This window comes from Epinephelus lanceolatus, chromosome 9, assembly GCF_041903045.1.
Source record: "Epinephelus lanceolatus isolate andai-2023 chromosome 9, ASM4190304v1, whole genome shotgun sequence".
NCBI lineage: Eukaryota > Metazoa > Chordata > Actinopteri > Perciformes > Serranidae > Epinephelus > Epinephelus lanceolatus.
The window spans coordinates 20277178-20298790 of record NC_135742.1 but is presented as its reverse complement, the minus strand read 5'-3'; the positions used below and the strand labels follow the sequence as shown (position 1 = coordinate 20298790).

General features: G+C 43.0%; 2 protein-coding genes across 5 annotated transcripts in view; both read left to right on the top strand.

Moving 5' to 3' along the window:
* Window positions 1-6561, top strand: part of grid2 (glutamate receptor, ionotropic, delta 2) — a 723252-nt gene extending 716691 nt beyond the window's left edge. The window contains exons 16-17 of one of the 4 annotated variants that reach the window (XR_013492025.1): window positions 2592-2687; window positions 5953-6064. Coding sequence is in view for 3 of the 4 variants with exons in the window: in XM_078170661.1 (XP_078026787.1) it covers window positions 5953-6411 (459 nt within the window). In the remaining variant the exon portion in view is untranslated. Of the gene's footprint in view, window positions 1-2591; window positions 2688-3119; window positions 3428-5952 lie in introns of all 4 variants that reach the window. The other 3 variants (XM_078170662.1, XM_078170663.1, XM_078170661.1) reach the window with 3 other exon arrangements.
* Window positions 6562-15704: 9143 nt separating this feature from the next.
* Window positions 15705-18357, top strand: atoh1a (atonal bHLH transcription factor 1a). Its single transcript, XM_033620331.2, has 2 exons — window positions 15705-16390; window positions 16662-18357. The coding sequence occupies exons 1-2, from the start codon at window positions 16117-16119 to the stop codon at window positions 17510-17512; spliced, it is 1125 nt and encodes a 374-aa protein (XP_033476222.1). The 5' UTR covers window positions 15705-16116; the 3' UTR covers window positions 17513-18357.
* The last annotated feature ends 3256 nt before the right edge of the window (window positions 18358-21613 follow it).

The following is a 21613-nucleotide window of genomic DNA, read 5'->3' as shown; positions in this document are numbered from 1 at the left end:
CCTAAAATGATCCTATCATAATATATGTAAAAACAGTGGAAATGCCACACTCAGATCTCAAATCACCATCTGTGCAGAATGTTTCCAAATGGGCAACCAGCTGCAAAGATGGTTGCTGAGAACAGAGGAGGAGAGAGTCAAGCTGGGACCACTGCAGCATGTCCTGACTCAGTGGAGGAAGGAAGACAAATTTAAGTCAACTTCAAAGCAGCTAATTAGATAAATTGCATATGTTGCATTTTATCGACCGGGGAGAGCTCTGCCTCTGCGTGCAATTTGGCCTTAGTCATGGCCAATGGAGTAAGTCTAGTGTGTTTAATGTCATCCAACTTCCTAAAGTTAAATTAATAAAGTGAAGCAAACCATAAAGCTTGTAATTAACTCCACTAGACGCCTCGCTCTCTGTCAGTTTAAATGAAGAACTCGTTGACCTCTGTCTTGCTGTCACAGTGAATGCTAACACCACTTGAGACCATCGCGCCGAGCCAAGAGCATGCAGCTCCCTGTGCATTTTTGCAAGCATCACATAAAATGGAAAAGCCTGGTGACCCACTGTTTATGCATGGGGATAGAAAACTTGGCTTTGTAGGATACATTGGCACCAGGAGTTTGAATTGGGAGTGCAGACTTGGCATGAGGACTCTACTTCCAATGCTCGACTCCAATGCAGTGAGTTACTGTGTCCAGGAAGACACATTATAGACTTGCTGTATAGAGAATTCCAGGTAATCAGCCACATGGGGTTTACATGGTTTCTTCACTACTAATGGATGCATTATAGCAGACTTAAAGGATTCGTGATTGTGGGAATTACTAAAACCATGGTGTTACATGGAACATTTTAAATGTTCTTGCATACTCGCTGATCCAACTCTCCTCTTGGCTGCATCTAAAATGAGCAAGTGCACGAATGTTAAAAGCATCGATGTACACTGAGTGCAGTTATATCACTGGGATTATGAGTTTGTTCTCACCATAAAATCTGTGGATTATGTACTCAGAAGCACACTGACAGTGCTAATCATTTCTAATTAGGAAATTATAAAGACTCATTCTCATTTGTCCTCCTTGAAGATGACAAACAGCTTCCCCAATACGACCGCTCTTGGTCTCACACACACACACGCACACACTCACATACACACCAATGAGCTCTCACGTGCATGCACACACGTCATCATTGCCTCACATTTAGCTCGCCTCCTCCGTCATGTCAGGCTTGTGTCAATATAACGAATGCTCCAACCTTTGTGTCAGATATGCCATATCATGAAACCCATTAATGCAAGACACACATCTGTTCATGATCTTCATGGTCCCCGATGGTTTTTCCCCAACTTAAGACGGACAGAACTCACTTAAACACTGGCGCAAATCATAACTGTGTTCATCCATCAGGTCGTATGGCCAAAACACCATTACGCACATGCCTCCTGCATACATGAAAACCCCACAATCCACCATTCAAACTCTAATACAACTAAGCTGCAAGTCTTTGTGTCTCTGTGTTTCTTATACATACTAAAACATGCATAATCACATACTGTACATGTTTGTACTTGCCTTTGCATTCATTGCTGTAATGCCGTGGTAACTGCTTTTGACTGTCAGCTTATCTGTTTTGTGTCTGTGCTTATGGTTCTGTGTTATGTGTTGTGGAATGGCTGACATTGCTATCTATGAGGCTGCTTCTCAATGTAAACAGTACCTTCTACTGGGCTTATACTCTCACAGACACAGAAACACACATTTCCACAGAAGTTGACTGATGTATTTCACCAATGAAGTGTCACGATTGAGCACATTTGACGAAGATAAGCACACATAATATAGGGGTGAGGGTGTAAATGTGTATTAATAGTCTCCTTGCAAGTCATCCCTGCTATTTGGGATTCTTTGACAGTTCAGATATCAGTTAAATTACTGACTACAGTAAACATGGATGGAAATGTGTCATCTTCCCCTGTATTGCTACTCTTTCACTGTGCTCAAAAGCATCTGATCTCATTTTGGGTTGGTGCCTGGGTGGGCGAAGTGGGCATGTTTGTAATGATAGTGCTGTACATCTAAAGGAAAAAAGGTGCCCTCCACACTGCTTTGGAAGCTAGTCTAAATTTTCTTGATTCTCCTCACAAGCTATTTCCAAATGAGTGTCTGAGGCCCATTTCATTCATAACAGGGCGGCTGTATTGCTTTACCCTCTTTGGCCTATATATATGTTCTACGAGAAGTTTGCATGAAAGAGTTCTGTCATCGGAATCAACCGCATCTCTGAAAGTTCAGACGAAGAGCCGCAACTGTAATGCTGCATATTGACTAAGTAGAAATGATTACCGTTGTCAGAACTCTTCCATTATGGTAACATCTGTGGTTTTGACCATGTCTGATATTTCATATAATCCATGTAGATTTAGCACGAGAAGAGCGGGCACTTCCTTGCGTATCATCCTCGCAGGTCTGCCTAAAACAGCTGACCTCTTCTTGCCGTGGTTTGGATGGGAAATGCCGGCCTCCTCGTTCTAACTCTATATAATGATCTGTGTCACTGTGGCTCAAAGCTCTCATATTTCCTTTTTGTTTTGTTTTTGTAGATAAGTACTCTGTGTTGAGGGGTGTAGCGGGCGAGGGGGAGAAAGAGAGAGGGAGAGAGCAATACAAAATGCCATTTAAACATCTCCCCTTTCCAGGTATATAACGACTGTGTGAATGCCTCTCTGAGGACACAACACAGAACGACCTGCTTAACTGTGTGTGCTGACTGACTGCCGTGTCTTTCTTCTCGCTCACCCCCCACCCGTCTGTCTCTCCAATTGACTTCTCTCTCTCCTCCACCTTACAATCCTCCCATCTGCCTGATCTTGTCTGTCACTCATCCCCTCTCTGTCTCCGCTCCGTCTGCCGATTGTCTGCCTGTGTGTCTATTTGGCTTCTTTATTTTTTTTATAATTTTATTTTGGCTTGTTTTAATCTTCCCACTCAACTTGCATGCACACAAACACACAAACACATTTATATAAATTACTCCACATCTCTTTCTCCCATCACCCTCTCCTCTGTTCTCTCTGTCTCTCTGCTCCTGTCTTTTGCACACACAAATGCACGTCACACACTCACACCAGACACAGGCAGATGGCCCATCTGCTAGGCAAGCTGCTGATCCTTGCCCTCACAGCCCCAACGAGCACCCCCTTGCCCTGGGTGGCCAGACCCAGAACCAGAACCCCAACACCGCCAACACCACTGCCCCCACTGCCACCCATTACCAGCCCCCAGCATGCTGCGACATTCCCTGTGCCCTGATCGTGCAGCACTCCTACGAACCCACCAACCCCTCCGAGCTCACCCCCAAAATGAGAATGACCACCTTCACCACATCACCTCCCACCCCAAGGTTATACATACAATAAAGGATAGAAATAAACCATTGGTTAGTAATGCTTGAAGATAGATGTTATATGAATGATGATGTATTAAGAGGACATCAAGGAGCAGGGTTCAAATTGTTGGTGTTCGCAATACAAGCTAAGCTCTGCTGGAAGCAAATGTACCTCTTTCAAAAACATTTATATATCTGGCATGTTGCCAGTTGACTATATGTGCAGTGCTGCCTTTCTGCCATTAGAGGGTGCTGTCTCTCTATCTAGAGGCAAATAGAGCATCTTCTTTGACCAGACAGTTAAAGTTGTATGCTCTGCAAAGTTCTATATGCAGGTAAAAGCCTTCCATGAAGTATTTATTTTATGTAACAGAGATTTTTGCAAAACCTCATATTACAATATGAAGCCAAAAACCATTTTTATGGTTTAAACTTGGCTTTGTTCTCCAAAATAAGGCCTTTGTATTGCACAGTAAATTAGTGATGTATATTTAAATACATTTCAGACATTTTAGATTAGTTATTTTTATTAATGTCAGTACAGGTTATGATGATTTGGGTGATTCGGCGTTGACTTTTCTTCTGTAATGTTACAGTGGGCATTATAATGGAGGAGAACCTCCCATCACAGTAGTATAAATCCAGTCAGCTCCTGCCACGAAAACCTTCCACCTCCCCTTGCCTCAGTCCCTTTCGATCACTCCTCGCATTAGTGTCCTTTCACTGACAGCAGACTGACCATTTGTGATGCACTCTTCTCTTCCACTTCCCTTCATTTCTTTGATACCAACTCTACCCTTTGGATCCCCCCCCCTTCAAAACATTTAGTGTGTGTATGATAGTGACACGACAAACACTAGCGCCCCCTCGTCCTCTCCTTCCTCCCACTGTCCCTTCCTTAGATGGCAACCAGGGGGCACCACTGTTGGTCCCCTCTGTCCGTGAGCTACATACAGTAGGTCCAGAGCCCCCTCCAGACCCCCCAGACCCGACGGACACGGTCAGTAACTCTATCTTTACCCCCTAATGATGTGACTCCCCCTCCTCACAAAACCCTGTTTGACTTTACCTAGTGTTTCCATGAAGTGTGAAACACCAAAATAAGCCACCACCTAAAATAATGTGACACCCCGCACTTCCCTACACCTGCCTCTGAGACCCTTGCCTTCCATAAAACCAGAGAAGCACATTGCCACACGTGTGTGGACAACATTTTAAGAGTTTCGGAAACTCTCTCCAGCACCTTCTAACACCTTCCAGCTCCTCTCTATATCCTCACCTCATCCATTGCGAACTCCGCTCCCTTGCACCACTGTCCCCTATCCAGTAAAAGCATGACACACCTCTCACTGAGTGTTACCATCCTTTAGACTATGTGGATAAGTTATTTAAGTGTGAATATAGTAATTATAAGTTTCATTTAATATATATACTGTAAGTTAAGTTAAAGCTTAAGTTAATGTATGCACTCTGTCTTTAAGATTGTTAAGATTGTTGTATGATGCAGTAAGAAATAAGCCATAGCAGCGATGAATTGTATGTGGCCTGGAGAAAAAAATTCACTTGAAAATGAGATGTCAATCTCAATGTGAATTTTTTGGCATGATGGCCAGAATGCAATGGTGACAATAAGCAGGAAAAAATAAGATAAGTAAGGTATTGTTGAGCATTTGGACTGCCTTCCGTAATTTAAGTTGTTTGTATAGTGTAATATTAATATATGGACAATAGAAGCACCCTGGAATCGCAGAGCACACAGCATGATGGCAGTGTGTTTTCTGTGTGTATTCCAGATTATCTGCACTCCCTTAAAGACCTTGTAGAAGTGTGTGTGTGTGTATGTTTCTCTCTTTCAATATCCTGACCACAGCTCAGAGTGTGCTTCTCTTCCCTCCATCCTTCCCCTCCTCTCTTTTTGCTCTCCCTGCTTCCTGTCACATCCACGTTCCCCCCGTGACCACCATTTATTTACCTTCATTCTCACTCTCGCACTTAATTATGGACTTTTATCTCATTGTTAATTGTGCCAAAACTTTCATTTGGCCCCATGCGTACTATCTTGCCCTCATTGCTTTATCATCTGCATTATCTGATGCCCCTTTCTTGCTTTCACTATTTTTCTTACTATCCATTTATGCTGGTTGGATGGATGACATCCCTATTGCTGAATACAAATACACCCCATCCTTGTCCATGTCCTCTTTTTCAAAATATATCCTCTCTGCACATACTCTGCTCTATTTCCTTCAATGTTCTCTCCATTTCCTTACTACCCTCAATCCTTTTCCTTTACCTTTCCTTCCTTTATCCAACTTTCCTTGATTCATCCCTTTCATCTTTCCTCTCACCATCTCCCCCTTCCTCTTTCTCATCCCTCTCATCCTATCCTCTGTTCCCTTCTCCATCTACCATCCGTTAACACTCATCTTTCTCCTATCCCATCCCTTCTGATTCTTCCTGTCATATCCTTTCCAATTGCCTTCCCTTTGCATTACCGTCTCTTCCCTTCTACCATCTACCACACCGCTTCCTCTTCTCCATCCTCCTCCTCCTCCCCCGCCCCTCCCCACCTGCAGGACGATAAGGAGATCGACCTGGAGCACCTACACCGCCGGGTTAACAGCTTGTGCACCGAGGATGAAAGCCCCCACAAGCAGTTCTCCACCTCTTCCGTCGATTTAACACCCCTTGACATGGATGCGCTGCCTGCCGCGCGCCAGGCACTCGAGCAGATCAGCGATTTCCGCAACACCCACATCACCACCACCACCTTCATCCCCGAGCAGATCCAGACCCTCAGCCGCAGCCTCTCTGCCAAAGCTGCTGCTGGATTTTCCGCTGGTTTCGGTGGCGGCGGCGGGGGCGTCCTCCAGGACCACCGGACTGGCGGGGTGGGCCCTTTCAGGCAGAGGGCCCCCAACGGTGGTTTCTTCCGCAGCCCCATTAAAACAATGTCCTCCATCCCCTACCAGCCCACAGGTCCAGGACCCAACTTTGGATATGGCAATGATCCAGACAGGGGCACCTCTATATGAGGAGTTGCTGAGGATATGGTTGGTTCAGGAGGAAGAGGAGGACGAGGAGGAGGAGCAGAAGGAGGGGGCGAGGTGGCTAGGGTCGGTCATGGGATGGTAGAACAAATACATTATGGCTAAGCTAAAAAGTCAGAGGATAGAGATGTGTACATAGGAATCTTTATGTTTTCAGTTTCTGCTTGGGTGTTTCCAGGGGTGTCCATTTTGTATGTGGAGAAGATGGAGGAGGTGGAGGTCTGTTGGGGCGTTCCTTATCCTCCTGCAAACCGTGCTGGTGAGGTGCAAAAACGGACGGGTGGGTGGGTGGGGGGTACAGACGGGGCTTGGATCTTTGCTTTATTGTTGTTGTTCTTGTGATTGTTTGGGGGATTATTTTGGGGGATATGTGTGAAAGGGGATCTTTTTTATTGCTTCTGTTTTACGATATGAGAACTGCCTCATGTAATGGAGATCTGCTGAAATGACCTGACTATTATTACCTAAACCCCACCTCAGAGGGTTTAGTTTATACTACACCAACCACAGGAAACACGTCTATATTCCTGTGAGCTTCAGGGCTGCCATTGGTGGATGACAGGTGGTGTCTTTAGCCATTAAACAACTCCAAGGGGCTCACACTACTAAGCAATTATTGAGTTGTTGTTTTATGGAGGCGTATATCACAATAGTTTTGTCTGTAGCCCTGGGAATACATACAGCAGCCCCTTGTAGTTTTGAAAAGGCCCCATCTCAGTGAATAACGGAAGATTCCACTTCTCCAGTTTTACTCTGCCTTTTCACTATGTGGGAGTCCAATATGAGTTTTCTCTTCTCTGGTGTCATTTCACCAAAACCTGCGGTTCTAAATGTGTTATCATCCCCAAGGTGGTGTCCACATGGTGGCCTGAGTAGACCTAAGACTTTACAACGGAACACACGCTGACCCCATCACGGTGCATCGGTCTCAAAACTGCTGAAATGCCATGACAGTGCAACAATATGACACTGAATCACCAGTTTGGTGCGTCGATCTTAAACTATTTCTGCCATTTTGGTGCATCAGCCTGAAACTGTTTTCACCACTTTGATGCACATTAAAGACTCTTTGTCAACCCCACTGCACTGTACCAGTGCCCACAGACCTGTAAGTGATTGTATGTAGATCTGATCTTTTTCTTTTCTCACCTGTACTGTGCTATCTGCTTTTCAAGTCAAGGTGAGATCCTCCAATCAGACTCTCAGAGGGGATAGTATAAAGGGATGATACAAAAAAAAACAACTTAAAGAAAAAAAAAAACATAAAAGACAAGCCGAAAGACTTCGAAAAAAAAGCTTATGCTTATTATATGTCTTTTATTGAATTTTGTTTTTGAAAAAAAAATAGATTTTAATGCGTGGAATGTGTTTTGGTCAGGAAGTACAAAAAATAACATTGTTCTGAGCTGTCTGCTTGTTTTTTTCTCTCAGCAAACTTTGAAAACTGCTAAATGAGTGCCGTAGTCTCTGGTTTTGCATCATTAAGTCATTCAAACTTTTACTTTTGATTTTTTTTTTTTCTTTTATTATTTTGCTTAATTTTAGTGCTGCCATGGCCCGAGTGTTCAAAAGACAAAAGCGCATTCTGTAAGGTCATGTCACGTCCGAGGTCATTGATCACTTCTTATCAGGTTCAAGTGGTGAAATGGAGTTTATTTTATTGTTGAGGAGAAGCCATTGCAACAGCATCTTCAGTACAGGCCTTATATGTCAACTAGCTAGCTGTACCCTCCCGACCTCCAGTCAAATCCAAAATATCACCGCGTACTGGAAACGTTTTAGAGCAGCAAATCAGTGGTTGTGCTTTAGGGTCACGGGAATGTCACGAAGAGTCAACGGCCATTGGAACCCAATGGCTGCCTTTTATGAGTCCGAAATATACTTCTATTTCATATCTGTAATGTTAAGGGTACTGTTTATATAACTTGTTTTTTTTAAAGTGCCAATTAATTAAAATGAGACCATTAAGGTGCATTTTGGGGGCGGGGGACGGGGAATGGTACACATTAAGAGCATTAAAGGAATATTTTGTGGATTAGCGGGTGGGGTGGTTAAAATGGAACCAAATCTTTTTCACTAACACTGTATTAATAATTGATAATGTTAGTTGTTTAGAACAAGTTTTCAGTTTGTTATCTTTAAGAACTAAAACCGCAAAATGTTGTGCGTAGAGAACTCAGTCGAGCCACAGTGTTTTGAAGCAAGCATTCTTAGGCATTCTTTTCTTATATTAGGCTACAGTATGGCTATTGAATGACAAATAGGACACAGACATTTAAAAAGGTTTTATTTAGTATAAATGAAAGAGACATTATAAAAATGTATATTTTACATGTTGATGCTATTTTTGTTTAACAAAAAGAAAAGAGTATATCATGACGAGCTTTAGTGTTGCGTTTAGCAGTCACATTACTGCATTTGGTTTTCCCTTGTTCTGCCCATGGTCGACATAAACACATCGAACACAAACTCTTTTGCTTTTCTCACGTCATCCTGAGTTCATTTTATTATTTGCTGGCTAAATAACAAAAAGTGGCAAGTTGATTAAAAAGAAAGCATGCACAAACTTGCTCTTGCGCTATCTGTTAACATTTTTAATTTCATACATAGAACTACAGGATTTACTTGATAATTTTCAAAAATTTATGATGTACAGTATTTAATATAGGCCTATTTTGTTGTATGTGTTGCATATTATTCAAAAACTGAACAAACTGGGGCCTCTGTTACAAGTGGCAAAGCTTTCTGTGTATAATTTGTCTAATAAACAGGTTTTCTACAGTGGGATGGTATTTGTTGTTTTTGCTAAACTGGACAATCATATTGTGAAAGGTGGTAAATTTTGTAATGTACATCATCTCATTCATCAACAAACTGAATTTTTCCTCATGCTAAAATCCTTATGTCTTTTTTCTGTTAGCTCTAAACATCTGTAAATTTCCTGAACTGAGCATTCAAAGATAAAGGCATCTCACTAAGAACCATCCATCCATCCATCCATCCATCCCTCTCCCCAGCAAGGCTTTCCAGCTCCTCCTGAGGGACCCCGAAGCATTCCCAGGCTAGTTGAGGTAATCCCTCCAGTGTGTTCTGGGTCTGCCACGGGGCCTCCTACCAGTGGGATGTGCCTGGAACACCTCTAACAGGCGACATCCTGATCAGATGCCTGTACCACCTCAACTGACCCCTTTCAAGAACCTGGTCTCTCTCCGAAGTTGTCGAAATCCGGCACTTGTGCAGTGACTTGCGGTGTCAGAAACCAATGAAAAAAGGTGTCCCTTAACATTGGCATGAAAAGCAGCCAGTTGCTGTTATAGTTTAAAGGCACCCAGCAGTGTCCTGGGGAAATGTGGTGGGACAAGGACGAAAGTTAAGGCAGTGAAACTCCAAATGGGGTGGTGGATGGTTCCAACAGACACCGATTTTCACCCGAGAAAGCGGAGTTTGTGTCCCCTAAGATTCAAATGCCAAACCCTGTTCTTTTTTTCCTAAACCTAACCACGTGTTTTTGTTGCCTAAACCCAACCATGTGTGTTTGTTGAAGGGGAAAAAAACGTCAAGTTGTGTTGTACCAACGTAGTGCGTTTATTCTGAAAGAGACTGCAAGTAAACAGTAAATTTCCTGTGAAAATGGAAGTGTATTTTGAAAGAAGACAATGCATTTAACAGGCAGAACTTGACATGGTGTCCCAGAACGTCAACAACCAATGCACCCAGGGTACCTTGCATGTCATATGTAGATGTGGAAAGTCCATGACCAAGCACGTCAATATGCGATGAGGTCGGAGTCTGAATGTGTTGCTTTCAACGTGAAGTAGCAGCAGCTCTACTCCTTCCGCGTGTCCAAGCTCCTTACCCTATCTCTAAGGCTGAGCCCAGCTAGCCTTCTGAGGAAACTAATTTCGGCCACTTGTATCCACAACCTCATTCTGTTGGTCATTATCCATAGCTCAAGACCATAGGTGAGGGTGGACCAGTACTTTCCCTTCTGGCTCAGCTTTCTGTTTACTAATAACCAACTTTTCATAAAACTAAAGTTTCACACTAAAGCACCATCCACATTCAAATAAACACAAGAAGTTTGTGCTCTCAAAAAGGATCAGCACTCAGTGAGTAACCTCCTAAGTCCTACGATAAGCTATTATGGCAAGGCTTTACTATACAGACCAATGAGCAGTGATAACTAACATGTCTTTGGGGTCATTGGGTGGGAACCTCCTTTCACCAGTGTTTCGTCTAGTTGGTCCCACGACACCTCCAGGAGGCTAGACAGTGATCTCTGGCGTCCCAGAGACACTCCCCTAATGCCAGGTCTCACTGCTCTCCACCAACCAATAACCTCCTTCATGGCTTTCTCAGCCCAAACAGCACTGCCACCTTCAACCACACCCAGGCTCCGTACATGCGAGCTCCAGGTAGAAACAGGGCTGATACTACCTTTCCTAGCACATTCACCATACTCTATTTCACACGCTACATAGCATAACTACAATATAAGCTAAAGTTAAAGGAGCTAACTGAACTTACAGGATCAGCAAACACACTCACCTTGCCACATGGCCTCAAACAAAATGGATTCCAATAGGCCACTCCCACACTTAAATACTTCCTCTTCCTGGATTTCTCCTGAGAGGAAGTGGATCTCTCCACCTGATCTCAAGGAGTTATGTGCCCTGTTTAGTAGTTCCCCCTGCTGGCCCCCAGCTGACATTATTTCTTCTGTAATAGATAAACTGGCTACATTTAATTGCTTCATCTGACATTTCCCTCACTGTCTTCCTCAAACTCTGTCCCCGCACTCCGAGTTCCCCCAGGAGCGAGACAGCTGATCTTGCTATGAATCCCCTACACCCCACTTCCACTGGACAAATCCTAGTCTTCCATCCTCGCTGCTCAGCTTCTGCTCCTAAGTCTGCATATCTAAGCTTTTTTCTTTCATGGTCTTCCCAAGGAACTGTCAGCTCAGTGAAATAAACTATCCGTTGACTCACTGACCACAACACTAAGTCAGGCCTCTGCCTGGTACAAACTATTTCCTGGGGAACAACAAGCTTTCCCCCTAAATCTACTTGCATTTCCCAATCACAAGCACCCTCTAGGCGGCCACACCCTTGCCTCCTCACTAACTTATCCCTTCTGTATTTCTCTCCCTCACGGACAAACTGAATTACTAAGCTCCTATCCTTAACACCTTCTGAATTCACCTGTCTTAGTAATGTCATAGCAACTGTCAAAGTCTTTCTTTTAGAGGCTTCTTCCTTTTCCAGAAAAAAAATGTCAAAGGTTTCTTCTCTCCACAGCGTTCTGTTTTTTTGTATGTGGCTTGTCTTCTTGTTTTCCAGTAGTCCAGCAAGTTACATCTTATCAGTAAGTTGACCCAGATACTGGTGAGTAGTCATGCTTTCATCAAGAGCTTTAGTATTATTTCTCTTCTGTACCCTCTTTTCTGATATTATCATTTTATAAACACTTATCGTACGGCAACAAGGGACATCTGATTTGTTTATGTAGTCGGGGAGAGAAATCCAGAATGATCATTCAACAAAAGAAAAGGTTTTTCAAGTAAAATCCATCCTTAAGGTTTGACCCTGTGATAATGACTAACTAACAAGGCTTTCAGTGGGGGGTTGTTAACTTGCACGTCACAGTGTAATTTTGACCTTTTAATTTTCAAAGGGACAATTGATCCAGAACAAATACACGAGTAAAATTGACTGATGCAGGCAGGGTGTCATTTAATAAGGGATGAAAAGGGATTTCATCACTCACGGTACTCGTAGCTGCAGTTAATTAAACTTAATAGATTTCAGGGGTGAAAGTTAAAGGGAAAAATATAACATTTTTAAATGGGTGTGACTGATCTGAGATGATTTTATGTGTGGAATAGATTTTAAGTTCAAGCCTGAGCTGAGCTTTTGTGTCTTTCACTTCAAAGGCCTGCGTGCTGCTGTGTAACAGCTGGATAGACACACTGCTGAGGACGACTGCTGTCAAGTTCAATGGAGCACTACACTGTAGTTCTCCACTTTGACCAGTGGGTGACACTGTTTAGCCCCCTCCAATTGTCAGAGATCTCCCCATCTCTCTTTCAGACTTGGCTCAGTTTGTACTTTGTAACAATATAAATGGCAGGTAATCCCCAAATTATTGAAAATGAATAAAATGAATTAATGTAGCAGATGATGATGGTGCATTGAATACTTGACACAACAAACTTGAGGTCAATGTGAAAGTTTTCTCATTGTACAAGTCAGGGATCAAAGTGTGCATCTTCATGTAGCCTCCAATCATTATCAGTATCATTATAATACCGTAAAACTTAAATTAATAACCTGGACTAATATTTGCTTATATCACTGAGCTCAACAGGCCTGTATTTGGGACAGGCCTTTAATTCCTTTCACACAAAACTATTGCTCAGCAAAGACAGGAAATGCAATCAAATCATTTACTTAAACCAGTATGAATACTACTTGTTTAAAAATTAGGCTCAGAAAAAAATATCAGTAGTGGATCATTCTTTTGATCTAGCTCCGACAGACAGTGCATCAGAGAGATTTAAGACACTTGAGGATTATGGCATCTGGCATGCTGACACAACACCACTTTATTCTGTTAAAACAATACGCACTACTTGGACTCATTTTTATGGAAAACCTTTTTGATTCTTTTGATCTGAAGATCCTTAGGGACTAAAGGAATATGAATAACTTGAAGGGTAATCAAGGAATGGACACATAATTTGACTTTATGACCTCTTCAGAAGGTAAATCTGAATTAATCGTTCTTTGGTGCTCATGGTTTCAGTGAAATGAACTGAGCTAACTAACTTTAGCTCAGGTGGGTAGCAGTTTGTGGTGGGTAGTTTTTATACATTCAAAGATCTTCCATAAAAATGAACTACTTTGCAACCAGACCAAGCGTCTAATAGAGGCAGGCCTTTATTTGTCAAAATGTGTAGCCACACCAGGCTAGTACAAGGGACTGGGCCTTTAATTGGGACTAGGCTTTTCACTGAAGTTTTAAAGTATGTTTAATTTCCTATATGAAGAGTAAACCTGTACCTAAAGTCCCTCTGATCGCCTTTTTGTCAACATTTCGATAGTTTCAGGGGCCAAGCAGCAAAAACTGTAACTGAAAGTAAAAATACAGTAATCTAGAAATAATCCGTTATATGTAAATGTCCTGCATTCATAATTAAATTTAAGTTTAAGTACTAGGAGCAAAATGTAGCCTATTTAAAGTGTCAGAACGTTTGGACTGGAGACTTACAACATCAGCATGTTAGCAGCATTATAATGTAGCAGCTGGTTGGGGTGTTTTTTAAGTGTATATTCATCCATGATAATAGGCTGAGTCATACTTTTTAAAATGATTATGCACAATGCTGATCTTCAAAGTAACTAAAGCAATAAAATAAAGGTTATAGAGTGCAAAGTAGAACAGTATTGCTTACTTATACAATATGTCTAACCTATTTCCAATACAAGTATTGTCCAATTACACTTGATTTTTCCAGGTTTGTGTGGCAAACTCATAAAGTTTGGAGACATGGGAGTTCCCTAGAGTTTTAAAACGCATTAATAATTTAGCACCTGACAGAAAACTTTTATGAGTTTTAGCAAGTCTTTGAAAGGCTCCAGTTAAGTTCTGATATCCCTGTCCAGCTCCCCTCACTCCGGTCTCGTGCCCGTCGCGCCCCTGTCTCCCGGGAGATGGGAATGAGAAGCGGCAGCACGCAGACTGCTCTCGCGCATTGGAATGGGAGCCTCCCTCCTCTCTCCCTCGAGGAGCCCCCCAGGCGTGACCAATGGAACATAGAGTCTCCATTGTGGCCGCGACACTTTAATAATCGCCAGCTACAATATCCAACCTGTCGGTAGCTTCAGGAGCCCGGGCCGGCCCGTTGGATGGGGGGCTTGTAGGTGGGAAGAGGGGGCGAACGCTCGGCGCCAGACCTCTAGCCCGCAAGACGTCCCCGTGATGAATACATGAATAAAAATAGAAAAGATTTATGTCGGATTATCTCTGAAATTATGGGATTTCTTCACACAAATTTTGTTTTTCCCACAATTCCCAGCTCGGGAGCCCTTTCAGAATAAAACCAATATGTCTAACCGCTCTATATATTTGTATGTCAAAGTTGTTATGCTTAGGATGGTGTTTCCATGTGGCCTGTATTCTGTGATCAGGTCTTATAATGTAAAAACTGGGGGTAGTAACAGGTTGCCTTGCTTGATCATTGTGCCTCATACATTGGGCTACTGTATTTAACATACAGCCTGTGAGGCTATACTTTAAATCGACTGTGGCAATTAGGTTAAATAGCCAATTTCCACCCAGCAATTAGCCCATTGTTCATTTGCCAGGTTAGGCGTAAAGTTTGCATCTCAGTAAGCATGGCTGCTTTGATCACTGGTTGGTTCCCTAAACAGCTGTAATTTGTCCAAACTTTATTTCCTTTCCTTTCAACGTGTGATCAAAGCTCTTATTGGAATATCTATTGATAAACCAATAGCTCTATCGGTGATTGTATATTGTCACATCGTGTTCTGCATGTGTGAGTATTTGCATCTTTCTCTGTCAGTGTGTGTGCGTGCACTTTCTCCTCGCTGCCTCCAGTTGCAACCGCGCGCCACATCCAGCTCGTGTCAGTAAAGGAAACAGTGTTGAGCGCGAGACCCCTGCTCATGTTTCCGTTCCCTGTGAAGCCCTTTTTACCGACAGGGCGTTCCGAGAGCTGGATCAAAAGGTTTTTAGAGCCGCTACAAAAGAAAAATGGAAACTGGAGATGATCTTAGAATGGATGAATTGACAATGAGCGCGCGAGCCCCAGGAGCCGCAAAATATTTTGGCATCTCTTTTTTTTCCAAGATGACTTTTGCTCAAGCTTAAGTTTGCGTACTTTTTTCTCTTCAGGGTTTTTCCTCCCTTAACTTTGTTGATTTCTACAACTTGTTTCCTGCATTTATGTCACTGTTTATTTTCTAAATTTAATAAAAATGTATCTATAGTGCCTGTTCTGAAATTAAGACCCACAGTTAGTTAATTTGGGGGAAATATTTTGTCAGATTCTTCTTTCAGTCGTCTCACCTGTATGTGTGATGCAAACTCTGTGTTGACATGAACTTTGGAGCAGGTTTTACGGGTGCCAGTGGGGTGCAAACTTAAACGCACAGTTCGCAAGAAACACTTTAGGCAATATAGGGTGGCAAATTAACCCTTTTCCAGCTCCCTCCCCTCCTCCCCTGCGATGTCAGACAGACACACGAACAGGTAGGAATTCTGTCCCAGCTGCGCACGTCTCGCGCCGTCCTGTCCACGCTCTCCATGCACGTGCGTCCTGTGGGAGGTTCCCCTTACCTCCCTTGCGTTAAACACTCCTTAAATTGTAACGTTATCATAAACAGTCCAGCTTCGGGGGGCCGTAATCACCTCTCTTGAGGCCTTACCGAGACTTCTCATTGGACGTCAACACGCGACCAGCGCGAGGAGGGGGGCTCCCAGACGCGTGCCGCTTTTTAAACCGACGCCGCGCCTTGAGACACCAGAGAAGGAGTCTCGCACGCGACAGTTATATTCACACAGAGCGACCCGCATATCAGTGCGTGCCCCCAAGAAGTTTTTTTTTTTTCGTAATACTGTTAGTTGGTTCAACTTCAACTTACCTTTTGGGGTGTTTTTGGAAACATGGATGTCCGAAATGTGGAAGACTGGAGCAGAGGCGCGCGGGAGGTGGCGGTCCTCGAGTCGCGGCTACAGAGCCCGAAAGTGATGGAGAGGGGAGGGGAGCAGCAGCAGCTCGCGGAGTCCCGCATCGAACCTGGACTGACGCTCGTGGACAGCAGCAGTGACCCACGCGCCTGGCTGGCTCCGGTGCAGCCTTCTGGCACCTGCGCGGCACACGCCACTTCACCCGAGTACCTGCGGCACTCGCCCTGCCCGAGCACCGGCTCCTACCACGGTGAGAAACGCTGCTTTTAATTTCAAACATTTTGAAGCAATGCAACATCACATTCAACAGGCAGCTGGGATTAGTAGTGGTGATGAAGTTTTTGGGGGGCACAGTGCAGGTGTCACACAGGCTTATAGATAGATAGGTGCAAAGTTTATTTTGCGCAATTTAATATAGGCTAGTTATGCTATTAGTTGACAACTTAAAACAGTCATGAGATGTATATGCATGTATTTTAGGTTGTATTCCACTTCATTAAATTTTTGTTTTCATTTTTCAGAGAGTAGTTCCCCGGAGTCCTCGGGCCACCCCAGCCCTCCCAGCTACAGAAAACCTGCCAAGAGCCCCTCCTCTTCCTCGCTCAAAGTCAGGGACTTGTGCCGTCTTCAAGGCACGATCCCCGGGCCCGAGGAGGACGCATGCACGAGACAGAGAGCCCAGTCCAGCAGACCTGTCAACGGGGTCCAGAAGCAGAGGCGCGTGGCCGCCAACGCGCGCGAGAGGAGGCGGATGCACGGGCTCAACCACGCGTTCGACGAGCTGCGCAGCGTCATCCCGGCGTTTGACAACGACAAGAAGCTCTCCAAATATGAAACTTTGCAGATGGCGCAGATTTACATCAACGCGCTGGCCGATCTGCTCCAAGGTCCGGTGTCCTCCTCCTCCTCCAACAGCAGCAGCAGCAATAACGACGCGTCAAACAATAACAGCAACTCGCCAAAGTGTGACATTATGCTTTCACCCACTGTTGGGTTTGACGGGGCGAAGGACAGGGTTTCTCCGTCCCCTACAACCTGCAGGACAGCAGCGGCTGTGCCCGTCTCAGGTAGCAGCTTACCTGTCCACATCAGCGGGATCCCTTTCCGCTCCTCCTTCGATGATGGGTCGTTTTCCGCCTTGGTTGAAGAAGCGATGCGCTCGCCCTCTCCTGTGTCCTCCACCCGGGCTGGCAGCTCGCTGGCACCGGTGGGAGGTGGGAGGAAGGAGTCTCCCCGGAGCGACGGAGAGTTTTCCCCGCACTCCCACTTCAGTGACTCGGATGAAATAGCGATGGAGCTCCACTCAAGTGAAGAAGATGACATCTCAGAACTGAAGCTACGCGGCCACCATCGCCACGCAGCTGCTTTCTAAATGATTCAAGAATAAACTATATTAGAAGTTGACTGTAGCCTACAACAAAGTAATGTCCGTGTAAACCGTGTCAATCATGCAGTGTATCTGTTGCTAACAAAATGCCGTTTTAAAAAGATGGACATTTTTATTTGCTTTTTCAAAACAGTCCATTTTTAACAATAATCCTATCTTATCACCTTGTGACATAGTCTAAAGATTATTTTTTTTGTGTGAGATAGGCCTGATTTGGTTCTGCCAATAGATGTATAGCCTATAATTTCCAGTTTCCATGGAGATGTGGCTGGAAGACCCCTCTGCCATGTCGCGCGCAGCACTGCCATGGGTATTTCCCACGTCACTCCGACCAAAAAGCTGTCTTCCACAAAATCATAATTTTATGGATAATTGCTTATATTTGATAATGTAAAAAAACTCTTCTTTTTGTAGCTACAATATTTGTTGTGTTTTTATTTTTTAATTTGTATGTAGGCCTAATGTCTTTTGTTTTGCAACTTCAAAAGTTCATAATGTGCACTTTAAAAAAACACACGAGCCAGAGGCTTGAGAGATGAGACTTTTTTTTTTTTTCAAACCATAAACAACATTGTTTTTGCTTTGTTTGCTAGTGTAGTACTGCCAATTCCATACCGATAGCCTATTTAATGTAGCCATCATTGCTGCCTTCCTTTTTGTATTTTCTTTTGTATCTTCAGTGTGTCTTTTGCTTTCACTGGATGAGATTAATTGACATGTATTTATTACTGATATGTTTCATTTGATTTTGCATTTTGTAAACTCCATAGTTGAATTTGCTGGAAACAAAAAAAAGCTATAATTTTTGCCATTTATTATGTTAATTTGATTTTGGGAATAAAAAAGCAAACGAAAAAATGTGATGTTTCTGTGTCTCATGTTGTTTCCGTGCACCTAGACAACAATGAAGTCTTTTATATATAGGCTACAGTCAGAATTTATATTTAATCATAATTGCCCCAATATAATACTAATAATTATAATAAAAAGAAAAATAAATAATTGGTCATTTGTAATTTGGTAATAATTGGAAAATGAAGTCTGTTTGGACTGTTAGGTTTTAACAACTGTCTTCTAAGCTTAGAAGTGGCCAATAACACAATATTAATCATGATAATAATAAAACACTAAGGTTAATTTTAGAAATAGATGGATAAACAAATAGGTTTTAAAAAAGTTTTAACCCTGTACCTCATTTTAGAAATTACATGTGGGCCTATATAACAAAATTTACATCTACAGCACCATAACCTTGATGAATATGCTATGAAAAACGTAGAATAAAATACAGAATTACATTAAATTAAATTAAAAACAAACTAAAATAAAATAGAATAAACTGAGTCACGGTAAATTAACAGGCCCCTCCAGGAGATAATGGCGTGGTCTGCCAATAAAAGTTTGGTCCACTGTTTGCATGTTGGGGAAAATAGCTGAACCTCACATAAGTAGGCCTCTCCATTTAATTCAAGTAACTTTCAACACTTGATCTTCTCTTATGTAATTTATCTTAAACTAACAGCGACGTGAAACGTGTCCAACACGCGCTCGCTCGCCATATGCTGCAGGTGCACGCGCCCCCTGACCCCCAGTCCTGTGATTGAGTGTCCCAAACTGCGACGTTTGTGGCAACTTTGACGCAGAGAATCGCCGCATTAAATTAAAGCGCTGTGTTGTTTTCGAGCAACAGTCTTCTCCGCACTCAGAGAAAAGTTTGAACTGTTGCCATGCCGTCCATTTGGTGAATACCAGATTTGGTAATGGGGAGTGTGCATTAATTTCAGCCTATTGTTGGCAGGCTCGTGGGCCGAGGTGTTGGATGGCCTCAATGAAGCACGCGCTGTCAGCTGGTGAGCGCTCGCGGGTCCCCACCGTGTCCCCGAGGACCTGACTCGAGAGGGAACACACTTTCTCAACTAAAGAAAGGCACACACACACACACACACACACACACGTCGATACACCTCCTCCTCTCTCTTTCTTTCTCCTTTCTTTCTCTCTTCCCATCAACTCGAACAAACACGCGCATGTGGACGTTTACGCACGCACCGCGCACACTGGCTCTGGTAACCTGTCCTGCTGCGTGACTCAGGCTGAAGTTTTTTCTCCTCTCTTTCTCCCAACTTATTTTCGACTCATCTACCGTGTGTCAGAAGCCTGGCGGACACGAGGGCGTGGATCAGAAAAAAAGCAAAACACTTGGAAATAATTTATGACACTGCCTGAAGTACCTGTTTGCTACCTGTCACTGTTCTGTCTCCCACCCACTGTTTCCAGCCAATCACGAGCCGTGGCCCTTTGCTCGCCTCCTGAAGGCAGAAAAAGAAGGGAAATATAATGAGGATGCTGTGTTAAATTATTAACAGAATTTATGCAGGTAGGGCTCTATCAGAGTATGATCAGACAGCCATCTGCAGCGAGTTCGTGTTGCGGTGAGAGGAGATCAAGTTTCAGTAAACACTTTAAAGGGATACCATAGAAATGTGACAGTAAAATGACTTTTTTCTGTAGGAAAATAAGGGAAATCATCACAATTTTGAGGTCCCAGTCTGTGTTTTATTTATTGATTTATTTTTAATTTAATTTTGTTTTATTTTATCTTGTTTTATTTTATTTTACTTTATTTGTTTATTTTGTCTCTGATCAGTCATCAAAACTTCCCTTAACCGCAGGATAAAATGGAACTATTAAACGTAAAAGATATGCTTTCATGGACGTTTTAGATTTCAGAGAAAACATTTGTTTTTATTTCTTTTGAAGTGTTGTGTGCTATGCAAATAAGTAAAAAAAAATGATTCATGGTTGATCGCAAAAACCGTGGGCACAACCTCTAATACTAACCTTATCTCCAGTATATCTAGATCTGTTATAAATTCTCTAGAGGTGTTTATTTTAATAACTTCCTGCTGAGGTCATTTCGGTAAACAGCTCACTGGGGTCTCCATGTAAGATGCATCCATGTTTTTTGATGCGTTTTCAAATTTGGTATATGATGGTTTAATAATAACGACCAATGACGTGCGTTATTTCTGTAACTAATGGTGGTACGTATAGAAAGAGGGAGGGAACAGCAGCTATTTTCAACAGGTGGGATGCTGATCGGGTTGAGGTTTCACGCACATTAATTATTTAAGCACGGACGTTATGAAAAATAACAGAGTGGTGGAGTTAGGGAGAACCTGAGACGCACTGACGCGTGTGGATGCTGTTGTGGGTAAAAGAAAACACTGGAAAGGGGGGAAACTGTTTTTGCACACTGTCTTCACTTTGACAGTTGTTTCCTTGCTGTTTTCGTTGAGGGGAATTTGTTTAACAGACCTATAAATCGACTTGTACCTTCCTCTGACACAATTCAACAGCCTTATAAGGACACAATTTCCTGTCCATCAAAAGCATGATGCTATAAACAACAAGTAGCAGACTCAGAGTGCACATGGGAGATGTTTGCCTCTGTTCATTTTCATCCAAACCATGATACTTTCCCTAAACTTAACCAAAAATAGTGCATCAAACAGGTAGGCAGCACTAAAGGAATGAAAATAACCAACATTATAATGCATAAAGAAAGTTTCAGTGAAGTTAAGCAGTCTCTGGAGAAGAGGTGTGTTCAGTATGTTTCATTAAGCCTCTGTAGTCATGCTCTTTTCAATAAATATATTCAGAATACTTGCATTCCACAGCTTCCTTTTTTTTTTTTTTTTTTTTATCTATGAAAAGAAAGGCGCTTGCATTTTGTATGAGATATGGGGAGCTGAGCAGTGTGCTGTCCAAAAAGCCACGGGTCTCTCTGGGGACCCAGAACAAAAGGCAGAACTGGGCCATAGTCTCCATCTGCTGTCCCAGAGACAGAGCGGGAGGAGAGGGTGGCGAGTGAGGACACCATGGGCAGAAAGAGACAGAATAATAAGTAAGAAGGAGGAGAAAAGAGAGACAGAGTAGAGGCAGCGGCAACAGGGGACACGATGGGCAGTTACAAGACAGACAGACAGATAGATAGAGTTCAGTTCAATCCAACTAACTGTAAATTGGGCAACATAGCTACACCTTTGTTTGATCTTACCCTTTAATTACCCAGAAGCCCTCACC

Bases quoted from the DNA above. Each gene is read 5' to 3' on its own strand.
- atoh1a (XM_033620331.2), top strand. From the start codon at position 16,117: ATGGATGTCCGAAATGTGGAAGACTGGAGCAGAGGCGCGCGGGAGGTG. The intron at 16,391-16,661 runs GTGAGAAACGCT...TTCATTTTTCAG, and splicing joins GAGCACCGGCTCCTACCACG to AGAGTAGTTCCCCGGAGTCC.